This window comes from Punica granatum, chromosome 7 (assembly GCF_007655135.1).
Source record: "Punica granatum isolate Tunisia-2019 chromosome 7, ASM765513v2, whole genome shotgun sequence".
NCBI lineage: Eukaryota > Viridiplantae > Streptophyta > Magnoliopsida > Myrtales > Lythraceae > Punica > Punica granatum.
The window spans coordinates 23,644,514-23,659,125 of NC_045133.1; the positions used below are offsets into that span (position 1 = coordinate 23,644,514).

Genomic DNA, 14,612 nt, shown 5'->3' on the forward strand with positions numbered 1-14,612 from the left:
CTAGTCTCAAGTAATTACTTGCACTTTAGTTTATATAATTTACTTAGATTATAAGTGAATTATATAGAATATTTTCAAGAAGATGGATTCGTGTCGTTTATCTAGTGATTGATTGATAGGTGGTAGTATCACACCTCCATTTTGAGCAGCTCTATCCTGGGTCAAAGGAAAAATGGGGACTTCAAGCCGAGGTCTGGTGCCTTGGTGGTTAAGGTTTGGATTAGTTAACTTGACGTCCCAAGTTTTATTCGTCTCAATCGCAATTCTCCGAAAACAAAAAGTCTATCTGTAAGAAAGCGCATATTGATATATTGAAATTAGGAGAGTTCATGTAAAGTAGTTTACGCTCTATGAAAGTAGCCATGCCGGGCCAAAAGCGCAGCAGCTCGGGGCTGTGACTAAGCCCCCAATTTTCCTTTCGTCTAAAGAAATGAACAAAGTCATTGCTTACGTGATAAGATAGTGTCTGTGTCTAAATTCAGCTCCTGTGGCCCCGCCGTCCCGTGGCTGAAGCTGTAAAACCAAAGTGCCACGCACGCACGCACGTAGGCCCCGGACAAAGTAAGGAGTGTTCCAAACATCTGAGAAACTTGTCTCTTTCCCAAAGCCAAGCAACTCAAAACTACTACGTGCTGCCAATATGGGTCAATCTAAGCGGTCAAATGCTTGATCCTTTAAATTAAATTTATGAATTCGAGTTCTGTGAATGTAGTAAATTCATTTTAGGTGAGAGTTTTATCCTTTAGTGGACACGATCCGACTCGAACTGTATTAGTTGTGATTCATTAGACTGTCGGATACCAGTGTGTATGCACTAAAGAACAAAGAACAAAGTAATATGTGCTAGCAAGAAACATGTGATTGCTGTCCTGATCTATTATTACTCGTGCTGATCCTGATCACAAGGACAGATTTGACAATTGGCACAACGCAAAAACATGAAAATCATACGTAACAGAAGAGAATAGTGTAAGCCTCCCAATGTTTTCCTATTCGATCCTGTCCGCCTTATGTAACACGTTGGAATTGTTTAGCAATTAGTCCACGGAAGTAAATAACTGTTGTAGATAGACCAGAACAATAGGAAATATTCAAAAAAGAACAAACTATATCAGAGTAATTATATATTAGAATTGAGTCGTATGACTTCTCATGTCTTATGGCTTGGGCTAGGGAAGTAAACTATATTATAATTTAGGCAGAAGTACAAAACCCCAATTTGTGATTTGAAGTCATTACAAATTGCACAATGTGATTTTTTTTAGGGATAATTAGCCCCCGTATGGTATATTCCGTTAGCCATAAGATGTTACAACGTTAGTTTTTTTTTTCTTTCCATTTTTAGTTCTCAATCTGTAGCGTTTTAATTATTTTAGTTCTAAATTTTTTTTCTTTTATCATTTCTATTATCAACTTTCCATTTTAGTCCTAAAAAGAAAATCGAAAGGGAAGGAGGGGGCTGGGCCGCCAATCGGCAACCTCAAATCCTCCACTGAGATCGCCGATTGGTGGCCCAAACCCTCGAATCGATCGGGGGATTCCGAGTCAGAGTTCCTGATCGATTCGCGGGCTGGGGTAGCCAATCGGCGACCCCGACCCCTCCACCGAGGTCACCGGCATCCTCCATGTGTGTCGGCGGCCTCTGTGGAGGGGATGGGGTCATCGATTGGTGGCCCCAGCCCGCGAATCGATCGGGAACTCCGACTCAGAGCTCCCGATCGATTTGGGAGCTGAGGCCGCCAATCGACGACCGCAACCCCTCCTCCGAGGTCGTCGGTACCCACAGAGATTGCCGACGACCTCGGTAGAAGGGTTGGGGTCGCCGATTGGAGGCCTCGACCGCTCATTCCCTTTTCGATTTTCTTTCTATAACTAAAATGAAAAAAAAATGAAAAGTTGAGAATAAAAATGATAAAATAAAAAAGATTGAGAATCAAAATGATTAAAAGACTAAAGATTGATGACAAAAATGAAAAAAACTAACGTCCTAATCCTCTATGGCTAACGAAGTACACCATAGGAATGCAAATTATCCCTAACAAAAGCACATATTGCAATTTGTCCAAACTCCACACCATAAGAGGAGTTTTTGTACTTTTCCTTATAATTTATGTGAATAAAATATAGTTTACGAACATTATGGGGCAGCTCTTACCCATGGAAATTAATTCGTTCCTAGTACATATAAGGCTGATGTCTTGAAACCATGAATTTCGCGTGAAATTAAGTTTCAAAATGCACCGTCTTTTATAATATCGACATGGCATTTCGCCTGCTGATGTTATATTTAGCGATGACAAAGACACAATGCAGCTCCATTTTTTGCGATGCTTAAGAGAGCGTTGTTGCAGGAGGGTCGGGAGAAACCAATTTCTTTTTCAGTTGTAAGTGAGACCTATAAACCTAATACAATGATAAATGGACAAAGATAGTCTCATTAAGTATCGAATCAGAAATCTCTAGATTAACAGGAAATGATCACTGCGTTACATCCTCTTTGGTGGGAGAAGTCAATTTTGTCGTAGTGATGTGATATGCACCCAAGGAGGTGAAATTTGAGAATTTGGACTAATCACAGGATTTAGGCCCATTAAATGGTATAGCCCAAGTATTTCTTCCGAAACGGGTTGTTGTTGTTTTTTTAAAATTTTTTTTTTTCTGGAGATGGAAACGGTATGGTTTAATCAGCCATATGACCTTTTAATAATCATCCTTAGCCCGAACATAACTGAGGGTCCAGCCCAGCTTGTGAATTAACTTATAAACTATGCCGTCCACCCTCCTCTTGGTTATCGATGATATTAAGATAAGAAATTGGCAAAAGAATGACCGGCGTATCGAGTTTAATCGATTGAACATTGCGGTACAACTACATCATATGACATTTCGATTATGTTCAAGCAAATGAGTAATTGCTTGTAGGATTCAATGTCCATTCATCAATTGATAAGTTAGTGATTATATTGCACGATATGCTTCCGTACTCATCTCGTCCAAGAGAGAGTGGACATTACCCCATGCTTTTCACCCGATTTAATTTCCGATTTGCCTTCCTTATAATCGAGGAAAAAAAACGAATTTACTGGGGCGAGTTACGTGTTTTATTAGATTAAAAGGAAAAAAAGGGGAAATAATCGCATCGCTGGAAAATTAATTGTAGATGAAAAATTAAGCCAAAAAGAGGTGAACGTTAAACGCCATCACTCCCCGGGAACGCCTCCGTCGTGCGGCCCCGCCAAACGCCGCTTAACGATCTAAAGTCCTTCACCGCCCGTCAAATCTCAGACTCTGGTTTTCCAGTTAAAAAAAATCCACCCAAATTCTCTCTGTCTGCTATTGGCCGGAATCTATTCCCCGATCGGCTGCAAGTTGCAATCGCCAACCGGCGAAGAAACAACTTTGGATCAGTGATGTCTTCGCTTCAACAGCTGGCGAAGTTCCGTGCTCCGTCGCAGCTGAGGATGGGAGGCCAGCTGGGAAGGTGTCCGTCGTGCTCATTCAGCCCTCCCGGGGCAGTCCGTGCTTCCGATCTTGGCCGGAGCACGACCGAGAAGGCAATTTCCCCTAAGCTGACGTGCAGCGCCGCCGCCGAGAAAAGCGGCAGTTTTGCATTCACCCGTGTCGTCGACACGGAGGGAGCAGCACGGGGTCCCGGTGAGTGTCTTGCCTTCTCAATTAGCACTTCTCTTGCGGCTTGCACGACTCCCATTCTTACCTCGTCGATCGGAAAATTCCGACAGCCTCGCCGGACCACCGTTTGCATACTCCGGGGCAAGTTTGTAATTTTATTTATCTTTTATTTTTTTACTATCGAGATGCAAAATTTTCCAACTGGATTTTTTTCCTAAAGCGAAATGATGAATTTTTTGAAAGAAGATGAGGGACTATTATTGCAAATAGAAAAATTTAAAGGTATGCCGGCATGAATCACGACTCACTGGTCACTCGCCCACCATTTCTTTCTTTCTATATTCAATGTTTTCACCCAAATTTGTCAACAAAATCGACATAAGCAAACTTTCCAGTCCAATTTGGCAAACATCAATGGCCCATCTCTCACTCAACAATTGTAAAGTAATTTTATTTTGCAAAATATAGAAATAAAGTGATAGAACAGGATCATAACACGGGATGGTTCAAAGTGCTGTGAATGGAGAAAATTTATTAGCGAAAGAACTTTATCCCTTGCGAATAGAATTAGTCAGAGCTCCTCAGACTTTTGCATATCAAAGTGCACAACGAAATGTAATAGATAAACTGGACTAATTCCCACGATCAACGCCAATACTAAGTTTGGCCAAAGCAAATATTTGGAGCTCTGCCTTTAATCAGTGTTATAATAATAATAATAATTTCAGACAAGTGTGTCGGGAGGGTCATTAGCGTCAAAACATAGTTCAAAAATATCATTGAAGCAGGATACGAGGGGGGTGCACAAGGCTGTAAAAAGTTCTTCCTTTTTGATTGATTTGATCGATCGATCGATGATGATGATGATGATGATGATGATTCCCTTTTCCTGATTTTCCATATCAATATCATATCATCCCTTTCCTCTCTCTCTCCCTCTCTCTCTCTCTCTCTCTCTGCGCCTCTTTCTTTGCGTCTTTTTCCCCTCTTGCTAAAACTCGGTGTCTGACTTGGGCTGCTGGGAAGGGACTGGACCAGTGCGAGCTCAACAGATGGCCACCGGTGACGCATCCGACCCCCGTATTGCTGGGATCGCTAAGTCGATTCGGGTCATCCCAGATTTCCCAAAACCCGGTACGTTGCTCTTTGCCCAGCCCCTCCATTGTGGTTTGTCGGGTTGTCAAATGGTGCAACTGGTTCTGAGTGCTACGAAATCTTTGTGATTTGGGAAATATGACCCGTTTGCAGGGATCTTGTTTCAAGATATTACGACATTGCTTCTTCATACCAAGGCTTTCAGGGACACCATTGATCTGTTTGTTGAAAGGTACCAGGGGAAAGGCATCTCTGTTGTTGCGGGTGAGATTGGCCTCCTTTTATGTTGGCTTTTGTTCAAGGTTGTCTTTTGCTGTGACCGAAAATACACGAAGGGAAGGAACATATTGACTATATTATGTTGTTGACGGATCAGTCAAAGCTTACTGTTAGAAGCTCGCTAGGGGTGACGAGATTCTACAATCTATAATCATTCACAGCAGTTGTTTGACCAAGCAATACCGATTTTCGGTCTAATGACATTAAAGTTGCTGTTGCTTCATTTATTTAGCTGTTTATTTGATTCTAGGATGAGCATTTCTGGTTGGAACTTCTTTATTAGAATGAACTTTGATGTACGTAAGAGCTAAATATCTCCTGCAGGGGCTTCTCGTTGCTGAAGGTAAAAGCTTTTATATCTTAAGGTAGCCCGATGCTTGATAGAAGTATCTTATAGAAGGTTATAATAGCATCTATGCTGCTTAGAGTTGTTTCATGCTGTGGGCGTCTGTCTACTTGTCTTTTGTATAGTTTGGATGATCTTGCACAAGAGGTCCATTTTCCCAGTTTTTGAAGTTCAATTGTGATCTAAGCCACGATGGTGAAGATGATAAACAGTTTATGGTCTTATCCTTCTCATGCACTGTGTGCTTCTGCAGCATGCCTTGTCCGTAAAAAGATTAGGCTACTGGAAATTCATCTGAAAAGCTGGAATCCCTGGAATATAGAATAGAGTTATTTAAAGCATGGGTATTAGATGTTCAATTTTTCATTTATGATATTCTGCAGGTGTTGAGGCAAGAGGTTTCATCTTTGGTCCACCCATTGCATTGGCTATTGGTGCAAAATTCGTTCCCATGAGAAAACCTAATAAGTTGCCCGGTACACTTTTTGCCTCTAGATTAAGTTTTCTCCTCTGGTTCCTTTACTTGATGGGCAAGTTTCAATTAGCAATCAGAAGGGCAATCACGGTACTTATTGATGATCTGATGGTCTTTATCAGGACCGGTAATTGCAGAGGAGTACTCTCTGGAGTATGGAACAGACAAAATGGAAATGCATGAAGGTGCTGTTGAGGCAGGGGAGAAGGTCCTTGTAATAGACGATCTCATTGCTACTGGGGGGACATTGGGTGCTGCAATCAGACTACTTGGTAGAGTATCGGAGCTTAATTTTACGTTCTTTTGGAATATCATATGAAGAAGTCCTTGATTGAATAATTTTTTGGATAGACTCTCATTTGCACTACTTTCTGGAGAAAATGGATTTACTTCCAATCTCTTTTTTGGATAAGTTCTTTTTACTTCCAATTTAAACCTGAGGAACATTCAAATGAAAATGGCTTATTTCAAGAATGATTGGAGAGGAGCTTGATTTTCCCTCCCTTCACTGCAGTCCGGTTTTCTTCATTATTAGAAACAGCCGGTGTTCAGGTCTGTGGAGGCTAGAGTTATAAGCCCCTTTAGAGCGAGGAATTCTATTGGCTTTTTGTTGGTTTTGTTAATATTCAGTCCCACTTTTTTTAAGAAGCCAGAGCCCTGTTTTCGTGGTTTTGTGTGCCCCATTATGTCGTCTCTTGTTTTCATGTTGTTATTGGTTTCTTGCAGGGCGAGTTGGGGCGCATGTGGTTGAATGTGCTTGTGTTATTGAATTGCCAGAGCTAAAGGTATTTCATGATTCTTTTCTCTTTATAGTGTGGCTGCATATGATTCAACTTTTTAACAGTTGATCTGAACTGGCCGATGCTAAAAAAAAAGAAACAAAAATAAAAAGTTTTTTTCTTCCCTTAGTCATTTGTCACTAACCAGTAACCATAAGCTGGACCCATATCATAGTTTAGACGGGAAATTCGGGTCCATACACTGATGAAATGATTTAGATGCTAAAATAAAGGGTTCAAGCTGTCTTGGAAGATCAGAGAAGGTGAATAATGCTTAAGGATGATGACGGAAGAAATGCGCTGTGGTTTGCTTTTGGTTGACAAATATACCATCTTCTTTGGTGAACGCATGAACTGTCCCTTATCAGAACCATAAGCAAAAGCTCAGTTTATGAATTTCTAAATTCCCAATTCTTGCAAAATGTCAGTTGTTGCAATCCTCGTCATATTTTCAAACTTAGAAATCTATGATCATGCTTCTTCTAACATCTTACTTCTATCATTTTGGCTGAGTACAGGGTCGGGATCGATTGGGAGATACACCACTTTTCGTTCTCGTTAGCTCAGCTTGATTGAAGTTCATGGCATTGGTTGCTTCAGCTGCTTGCTCCAGAACGGCATCTCCAGTTTGCGAAGGATGATAATAAAGGGGTTTATCTTCTATTAAGAGGCTTTGGTATTGAAGGCAATGGATTGTTAAAGGGTTTGGCTGATTTATAAACATCTATGTCGATGTCTGGTAGGAGTCCGTGTATGGGAAAAATTGAGTATAACCGCTTTAACTTGGAGTCCAGAAACAAGTGAGGTTGATTCATGGAAGTTGTAAAATCGTTGATTAATGCAAACAGTTCTGCTAAGCTACTCTGATTTTCCTTCAGCTGGAAATTTAAGGCCATCGAGTATAATCTAGTTTTCGGGTGGTCATTCTTCATGCCAGTGTTTTAAGAGGGGATGAATCAAAATGTTCTTTCACGGAACAAAAGCAGAAGTAATTCTTCGTCCCGAACATCGGTAACAAACGATCTTGACAAGGCTATGAGACCTTAGATCAACCTTCACCCGTCCCAACCTCCGTGAAAGGTCTATCTGAGTCGAGTCTTTGGGATTACCCCATGGTGAAACGAATCCCCATGGTAAAACAAATCGAGGGAGTTGCATTGAATCTCGAGCGTGAGTAGAGCAGTAAGCCCATTCTCTGAGTCAGGAGATTGACGGAAATTGTCAGTTTCCAACATGCCAATTCCTAAGGCCGATGCAGCTCCAAGAATGTGGTCGTGGGGAAGAACCAAGAACGGATCAGGCAGGATGTATAATATCCCCAGGGACCCTCTTCACGGTCAGATCTTACACCTATCGGTGGGTCTCCTATGATGATCTAACGACGGGAAGAGGCAACAGAAGCGAACAATTTCGTAAATTGGACGGGAGAAATACTCATTGGATTGCAGATTGTAGGTGGTGGTGAATGATCTGACCTCAAGCTCTTCTCTTTGTGGGATCTGCTTCCTGCAAATGTCACTGACAGACATGGAGTTAAAGAAAAAGACAATGGATGGACATGACGACTATGACTTTACCATGTGAGATCCCATCCCCCAATCACTTCACTTGGAACTGCATAGATCCATGCATTGATTGCTGCATGATATGGTACTCATATCATAACATAAGATCAATTAGCCGTATCGCATTTGAAGCACCGGGTAAATGCAGCATACCTGCAAACCGGGAAATGCCACGCTATAGTATACAGTATACCATTCGGGGGCCTCTGACTACTGTTGAATCAATCCTTTGGGGATGGTCCCGAAAGGTGCGTACACTGTACCATAGAATTTTCCGAATAAATCGGCCTCATAATTTTTTTATTTTTATTTTTACCTTCCTGTTTTTCGATGAATGACGCCTGATTGAGGTAGGAGACTGAATCCTTTGAATTCTGAAGCATTTTTATTTTTATTTTTATTTTTTTATCCAATTTCCATCTTCCCCGCCTGCCATATTCAATTCAGTCACTGCATTGATTGCATCTTCCCTAGCATAACTTCCATGGAAAGGGAGCTGCACTGGAAAATCTATATCGGCACGCATTTGGACATGTCTTTGCTGAGTAAGTGTGACTCGAAGACCCGACTATCACGACTCTTTATGTCTTCAAGTAGTAAGCAATTATCGTCAACAATATAAAAATGCTGACCGGGATTATCATCTGTCATCGATATGGCCGAAAAATTCATGCCAGCTGAAACCTTAGTAGAAGTATATGAGAATTATAAGAAAGGAGGTTCAGTGTAGCGACGAGCAATGTTCGACTTAAAGCTAGAGATCGCCATGATTTCATTCTTCACAAGCGAAGCGAGATTTCCCGTGTTCGCGATTCTAAGCCCGAAAATAAACAACGGAAATCGAGGAAGGGAAAATGAACAAGACGATTTGGTATTTACAGGATCGAGGAAGGGGAGGCAGGCTTTTCTTCTGTCTACTGGCTATGCACGAATCTTGTAAGATACGAAAACGATGGGACCCATCTTCTCTCTCTCTCTCTCCCTCTCTCCCCTTATCTGTCTCAATTTTAAAAAACTTCACCATGTTACTTCCCATCGTCAGTTTTAGCTTAAGACGCAGACCACACAATATCATATCATTCAACTCGATTGGAGTGAAAAAAAATGAAAAAAAATAGTTTTGAGAGGACTGCCATATAAGTATTATTATTGTAAGAATGTCCAAGTCAGTGTATTATTGTTGAATCATCATTCAGCAGTCTTTTTCCTATTCACTCCCATTAAAAGAAACAAAAAAAAAAAGGAATTTGGAAGGAAAATAAAATTAAGGAGAGCAAGCAGTCTTCTCCATGCCAAAGCATGGTCTCTATGTTTGGAACATTTTGTCCAAGTTGCCTGTTGGTGTTAAACTTACCGTTTGAAAATTCTAGGACCGGTGCGGTATTGCAATTTATGCTATTCCGTTGTTGGAATTAGGGGTGTGCGGATCTGGATACCCTATTTTTTTACGATACCTCGTAAAAGATAAGTTTCAAGATTTTGAAACCAGACCCTACCATATTAAGTCTTGAAACCGGACCTTACCGAAATCTGTATTATACCATATGTTCCGAATACATTATTGTGCTTGTAAATTTTTTTTCTCACTAAATAAAATAAAAAATCTCTCATCCATAATTAATAATCACGCAAAAGAGAATGTCGACATAGATTTAGATTATTATTTTTTAATTAGTGACTTTATTTTTTTAAATATAAAAATATTTGAATATAACTATATATTAATGAGAAAATTTATTATTCGAGTTTCGATATCAATTCCGATTCTAAGTACCCTATATGTAAGAATCGAAATCGGAATCTATTTTCACCGGTATCTTATTTTAATATCCGAACCCTATCCTATTTTTAATACGAGCTACCCGAATCCTAACCTAATAGATAGATTCCGATTGGTTCCAAATATATCCAGTATCCGTGCACACCCTAGTTAGAATTGGGGGCCTAAAACTGCTCACAGCTCATGTTATGTCTACACTCTGGTTTGCTGCATCAATGCGATCGAAAAGCTATCTTTTCTCGGGTGAAACACTACGAAAATTGATTCTTGTGAAATAAAGTCGTAATAGAGATGGAAGTGTCAAAACACGCCCTAAAATTTCTTAGGGAATAAACTACCGAATTTAGATACAGACAGGATATGAACAATTTTACGTTCACAAAGTTTACACGGGACCAATCAGAACAATGCGCTACAAAGAACAAGACATTTACCATCGAAAAAAAAAAAAAGAAGAACAAGACATGCAAGTGAATTTCGACAAAAGAAAAGAAGCATGTGCTGAATCCCGATCGAGGCTCGTTAAGTTCAATATATGAAGATGTATCGAGCCCGTAGTGGAGACCCGATGTAGCGTAGAATTTGGCACGTTGGAGAGTTCACGCATGCTTCAGTTCAGCCTCAGGGTCAGGGGTTGAAGAGCAAATCCCCGCACTTGCACTTCCAAGCCATGGGCTTGTAGTTGGAGATGTCGTCGCCGCCTCTGGAGTTTGGAATTCTGGCGGAAGCGACGTTGGCAAAGAGTCGGCTGATCCCGCGTGCCCGCTGCTGCTGGGGCACGATGGGCACCTGCACGGCCTCGCACCGCCTGCACGAGCTGCACCGCCTCTCGCACCTAGGCGGGCTCGACCCGATCAGCCACCTCCTCGCTCTCTCTGTCTCAATCCTCTCTTCTTCCACCACTCCTCCTCCACCCCGCAACTCAACACCGCCCTCGGGTTCGATCTTCGCCCCCAACATGGCCCTCCCTGCAACAGTTTCAACCAACATGTAAAGCTTGAATTTTTACGAATGGGTTCTCCTCCCAGATACGCATATGAACATGCCCAACTGAGGATGAAGCCGAAGACGTGCACTGCATGTGCATGGAGCTTACCTTCAGCGTGAAACAATAACATTGGTCCCAAGAGCAGAAACATGGAGATGATCAGGTGTCTGTATCTACGTTGATTACTGCAAGTTTGAGTCTTGCCCATTTCCTCAGACAGAGAGAAAGAGAGAGAGGGATGAAAAGGTAATGAATGGGGGAAGAATGATTGATGGGGGAGGAATGGGAAATGGGAACGGTTCAAACAGAGCAGAGCCAGAGGGAATGGGGAAGAGAGATTAAAAGGGGGAAGGAGGACTGGTGCTGGCCTGCGGCCACCTGCAGCTCCCATAATGCAAAGGGTGAACAGAGCAAAGGACAGGAGCCGAAAAGGGAATGACCTTCATCTCCATCTTCATCTTCATCTCTCCCTCGTTTGATAAGCCCGGATGAGGAGGAAGGAAGAGAACAGAAAAACTTGTACCCTGAAAGGGAGGGATCACAGTACAGCAAGCGGCTGAGGGAAGATACAAAAGAGGAAACAGAGACAAACGAGAGGGGGCAAATTGGCAAATGGCAAATGATAGGGACTCTCGCTCTCCTGGCCAGGATGGAATGCCAAAATTACATGGAGAAGAAGGGGGGATTCTTGATTTTGAAATCTCGGTTCCCTTATTCACTTTGTCTGTCTATCCTTCCAACCTCCTCTGTATTTGTTGCAGAGGAACACAGAGAGAAAGAGAGAGAGAGAGAGAGAGAGAGAGGAATTTGTGGGGTATTTTTTTTGGAGGGTATCGGGGATTGATGAACAGTGCCACTTCAACACGCAAAATCCATCATCCTATTCCTCTATGGGAAGGGTGAGGATGAATTTTTTGAGATTTATTTCCCAAGAAAGATCCCAATTTTGGAGAGGTGAGGTAAGGCTAGCTACCACTGCATGTGTAGATTGTTAAAGGAAGGAGGTGGCCTGGCCGATCAGATAGCTGTATAGGTTATGGAGGTTTGAAGCTTTACTTAAGGTCAGTGATATACATACGTGTGGCAAAATCAACACCTTCTATGTCCATGGAGGTTACTTTCTTAATTTGGAGATAAACTACCGTTCGATGCCTCCTTAAAAAGAAGTATTTTGCATGGGCCAATGAGAGATAAGAGATTGCCACGTCTCAAGTTGTCGAATATTTATCGTTGACGAAATAATAAAGAACTTGTTAAATAACAAGACACTTAATAAGAAATTTATTATTATTTTAAATATAATGAGATATTTATTAAATAATAAGAAACTTGTAGTTTTGTAAAAAACTCATTATTTTGATTACAATAAGACTTTTATTAAATAGCAAGTTTCCTTGCCAAATAGTAAGATTTTTTTTTTGGAGCATCCGCATAAATATACTTTTAAGGAGGCTCCGTATCCTCGGCACTCCCCTTAATTTATAGGGTGTACACCACTCCATACATGGAAATTTAATATAGCTGACTAATCTAGATTTTAATATGACTGCACATTTATGAGTAAAGCTCTCCAAATTAAATATTTTATTTATTCACAAGACTCAAATTTGAAATCTTGCTTAAGAAAAGCAGGTGCCGAATCACTCAAATTGACTCACATTGGTAAAATTACTCTCTTAATTTTAAATGGTTATTGTCCGTTAAAATGGAAGTTCATGGATCTAATATAATAAAATAGAAATTCTAATAGTTTTTCAATGACACGAATAGTCACATTATAATGATCGAATTTAGAATCTCTTAATTATAAACGAGAGCGTGCATAACTACGTTGCAATCTTTTTGTTTCAATTTTAATTTGTTATTAGGTGATAATAAAACTTATATTTTTGTAGGTAACTCTACATGAGATGCCTGTAATCACATTATCATAGGGAGCCCGCAATAACTATGTTTTTATATATATTTCTCTTGAGATTTGATTAGGACTTGTACATCCGAACTGGACGTGTTAATTTTGTATCTAATATTTTATCTTTCGAGAGTTCGTGTTCATTAGTAATGGAACCTGATCAGATCCTTTACTGGCCTGAGTGGTAGAATATTTGCATATTTGGTAGACATGAATGAAAAGGTATAAAACAGAATCAATTATGCGGATCGATCGATTTCAATTCATTCATATTAATTCATGGATGCCAGAACTGACCTTCTCTATCTGTTGATGATTGTACTTAGTATGTGACACTGTATGCATGCGTTTCAAGGGGTGGGCAGGGTTGGGCGTATTTTCTTACCAAGCCTATGTGCTCATTCACCAAACTTGTTGCTACCACTTTTGTCGGGCTAATAACCTTTGCAAGGAAGCCCTGCGTTGAACCACGGGGAACCTCATGTCGTGTCATTGAGGGTGGTGCTCAGCGGTGATGGCGTTAGGCTTGCAGCTGACCAGGATGGTCGAACCATGGCCGGAGATTGCCGATAGAATTGAACAAGACAGTGTTCATCGTACACTTACCCCGAGTGCAAACACGATTAAACTGCTCCGTTGGTGAATTTACGTACTCTCCTGGAGAATAGCACCTTCGGAAACCAATTACATCAAACAAATGAAGCACCAAAGAAACTTTTTGTTTCGGATTTTCTACTAAATATGTTTTGGTTCAATCCCACTTTCACGGTTTTATTTGCTATGGAGCTAGGAATGGATTTTGGTTCAGTACTCTTTTAGCTAAAAACCAGATTAATTGCAAGCTTGTTTTGACTTTGTTTTCTATACTTGGTTTAAGTCCAATTTTATTACAAACATACTATGTGAAGAAGTCCCAGCATCAGGGGTTGGGAGTGACTCAAACTATGAAGACAATAGTTCTAGAAGAGAAGGGCCATTAGCAAGAAATCAATACGTACAATCATGTGTTGAGGTAAAAAAAATAACAATCATGCTTGACAAATCTACTTTGTTTGGTTTTGGAACTCAACTTCATTTACTCTACTCTACTTAACCCCACTTATCTTCAATTCAACAACTTATTACTTTTCCTTTTTTCTTTAATTTTTTTTTATCTTAACTACCATTCAGTTCAATTTTTAATACTAAATTCTCTCAACTATTCATTACTTTTTCCACAATTCAACAATACAATCATTATTTCTAAATGATCCCGAAAGAACTTTCAAAAGGTCGTTACATGAGTTGCCATCGAGGAAAAAAAGTTTTTGTTGTTCTTTTGCCCCAAAAATATTCTAAACCTTAGATGTAGTGGATAGGGGATGATAGGTGAAGTTCTATGAATCATTATGGAACATGTTTTGCTTAAACTTTTGACTTAATGATATCAATTTTATATCTTAACATGAGATGCTTTTCAATAAAATAAATTGTTTTGTTTCCTTGGAGGATGGTCGATGTGGTTCCTCTTGATTGTGGGTTAAGCGAAGGCATGAATTGGACTATCAAGGTAAATGTGATCACTCTCGAGAATGTTAAAAGGATCATTCCATGTCTAGTTGATTCTGAGAAGGTTGAGGGACGTTTGTTTATTTTCTTTATTTTGTTTTGTTTTGCTCAAGGACTAGCAAAATTTAGGTTTGAAGGTATTGATAACTCTAGGATTTAGAATTATAATGCTCCGTTTGGTTTCGTAGTTAAAATCACAAAAATTTTTACTTTAA

The 14,612-nt window shown here is 40.3% G+C and overlaps 2 protein-coding genes across 2 annotated transcripts; one reads left to right on the top strand and one right to left on the bottom strand.

Moving 5' to 3' along the window:
• Positions 1-3,187: 3,187 nt before the first annotated feature.
• LOC116214641 (adenine phosphoribosyltransferase 1-like) lies at positions 3,188-7,518 on the top strand. Its single transcript, XM_031550037.1, has 7 exons — positions 3,188-3,654; positions 4,657-4,764; positions 4,879-4,989; positions 5,734-5,826; positions 5,948-6,097; positions 6,552-6,610; positions 7,123-7,518. The coding sequence occupies exons 1-7, from the start codon at positions 3,411-3,413 to the stop codon at positions 7,174-7,176; spliced, it is 819 nt and encodes a 272-aa protein (XP_031405897.1). The 5' UTR covers positions 3,188-3,410; the 3' UTR covers positions 7,177-7,518.
• Positions 7,519-10,247: 2,729 nt separating this feature from the next.
• LOC116213272 (EPIDERMAL PATTERNING FACTOR-like protein 2) lies at positions 10,248-11,795 on the bottom strand. Its single transcript, XM_031548145.1, has 2 exons — positions 11,046-11,795; positions 10,248-10,917 (listed from the first exon to the last, which is right to left on the bottom strand). The coding sequence occupies exons 1-2, from the start codon at positions 11,326-11,328 to the stop codon at positions 10,577-10,579; spliced, it is 624 nt and encodes a 207-aa protein (XP_031404005.1). The 5' UTR covers positions 11,329-11,795; the 3' UTR covers positions 10,248-10,576.
• Between the last annotated feature and the right edge of the window lie 2,817 nt (positions 11,796-14,612).

What these genes read in the sequence shown, in the direction of transcription:
- LOC116214641 (XM_031550037.1), top strand. Translation starts at nt 3,411, where the DNA reads ATGTCTTCGCTTCAACAGCTGGCGAAGTTCCGTGCTCCGTCGCAGCTG. An exon ending in GGGAGCAGCACGGGGTCCCG is followed by an intron (nt 3,655 to 4,656) that starts GTGAGTGTCTTG and finishes GCTGCTGGGAAG; the next exon opens with GGACTGGACCAGTGCGAGCT. An exon ending in AAAACCTAATAAGTTGCCCG is followed by an intron (nt 5,827 to 5,947) that starts GTACACTTTTTG and finishes GGTCTTTATCAG; the next exon opens with GACCGGTAATTGCAGAGGAG.
- LOC116213272 (XM_031548145.1), bottom strand. Translation starts at nt 11,328, where the DNA reads ATGGGAGCTGCAGGTGGCCGCAGGCCAGCACCAGTCCTCCTTCCCCCT. An exon ending in GTTATTGTTTCACGCTGAAG is followed by an intron (nt 10,918 to 11,045) that starts GTAAGCTCCATG and finishes AAACTGTTGCAG; the next exon opens with GGAGGGCCATGTTGGGGGCG.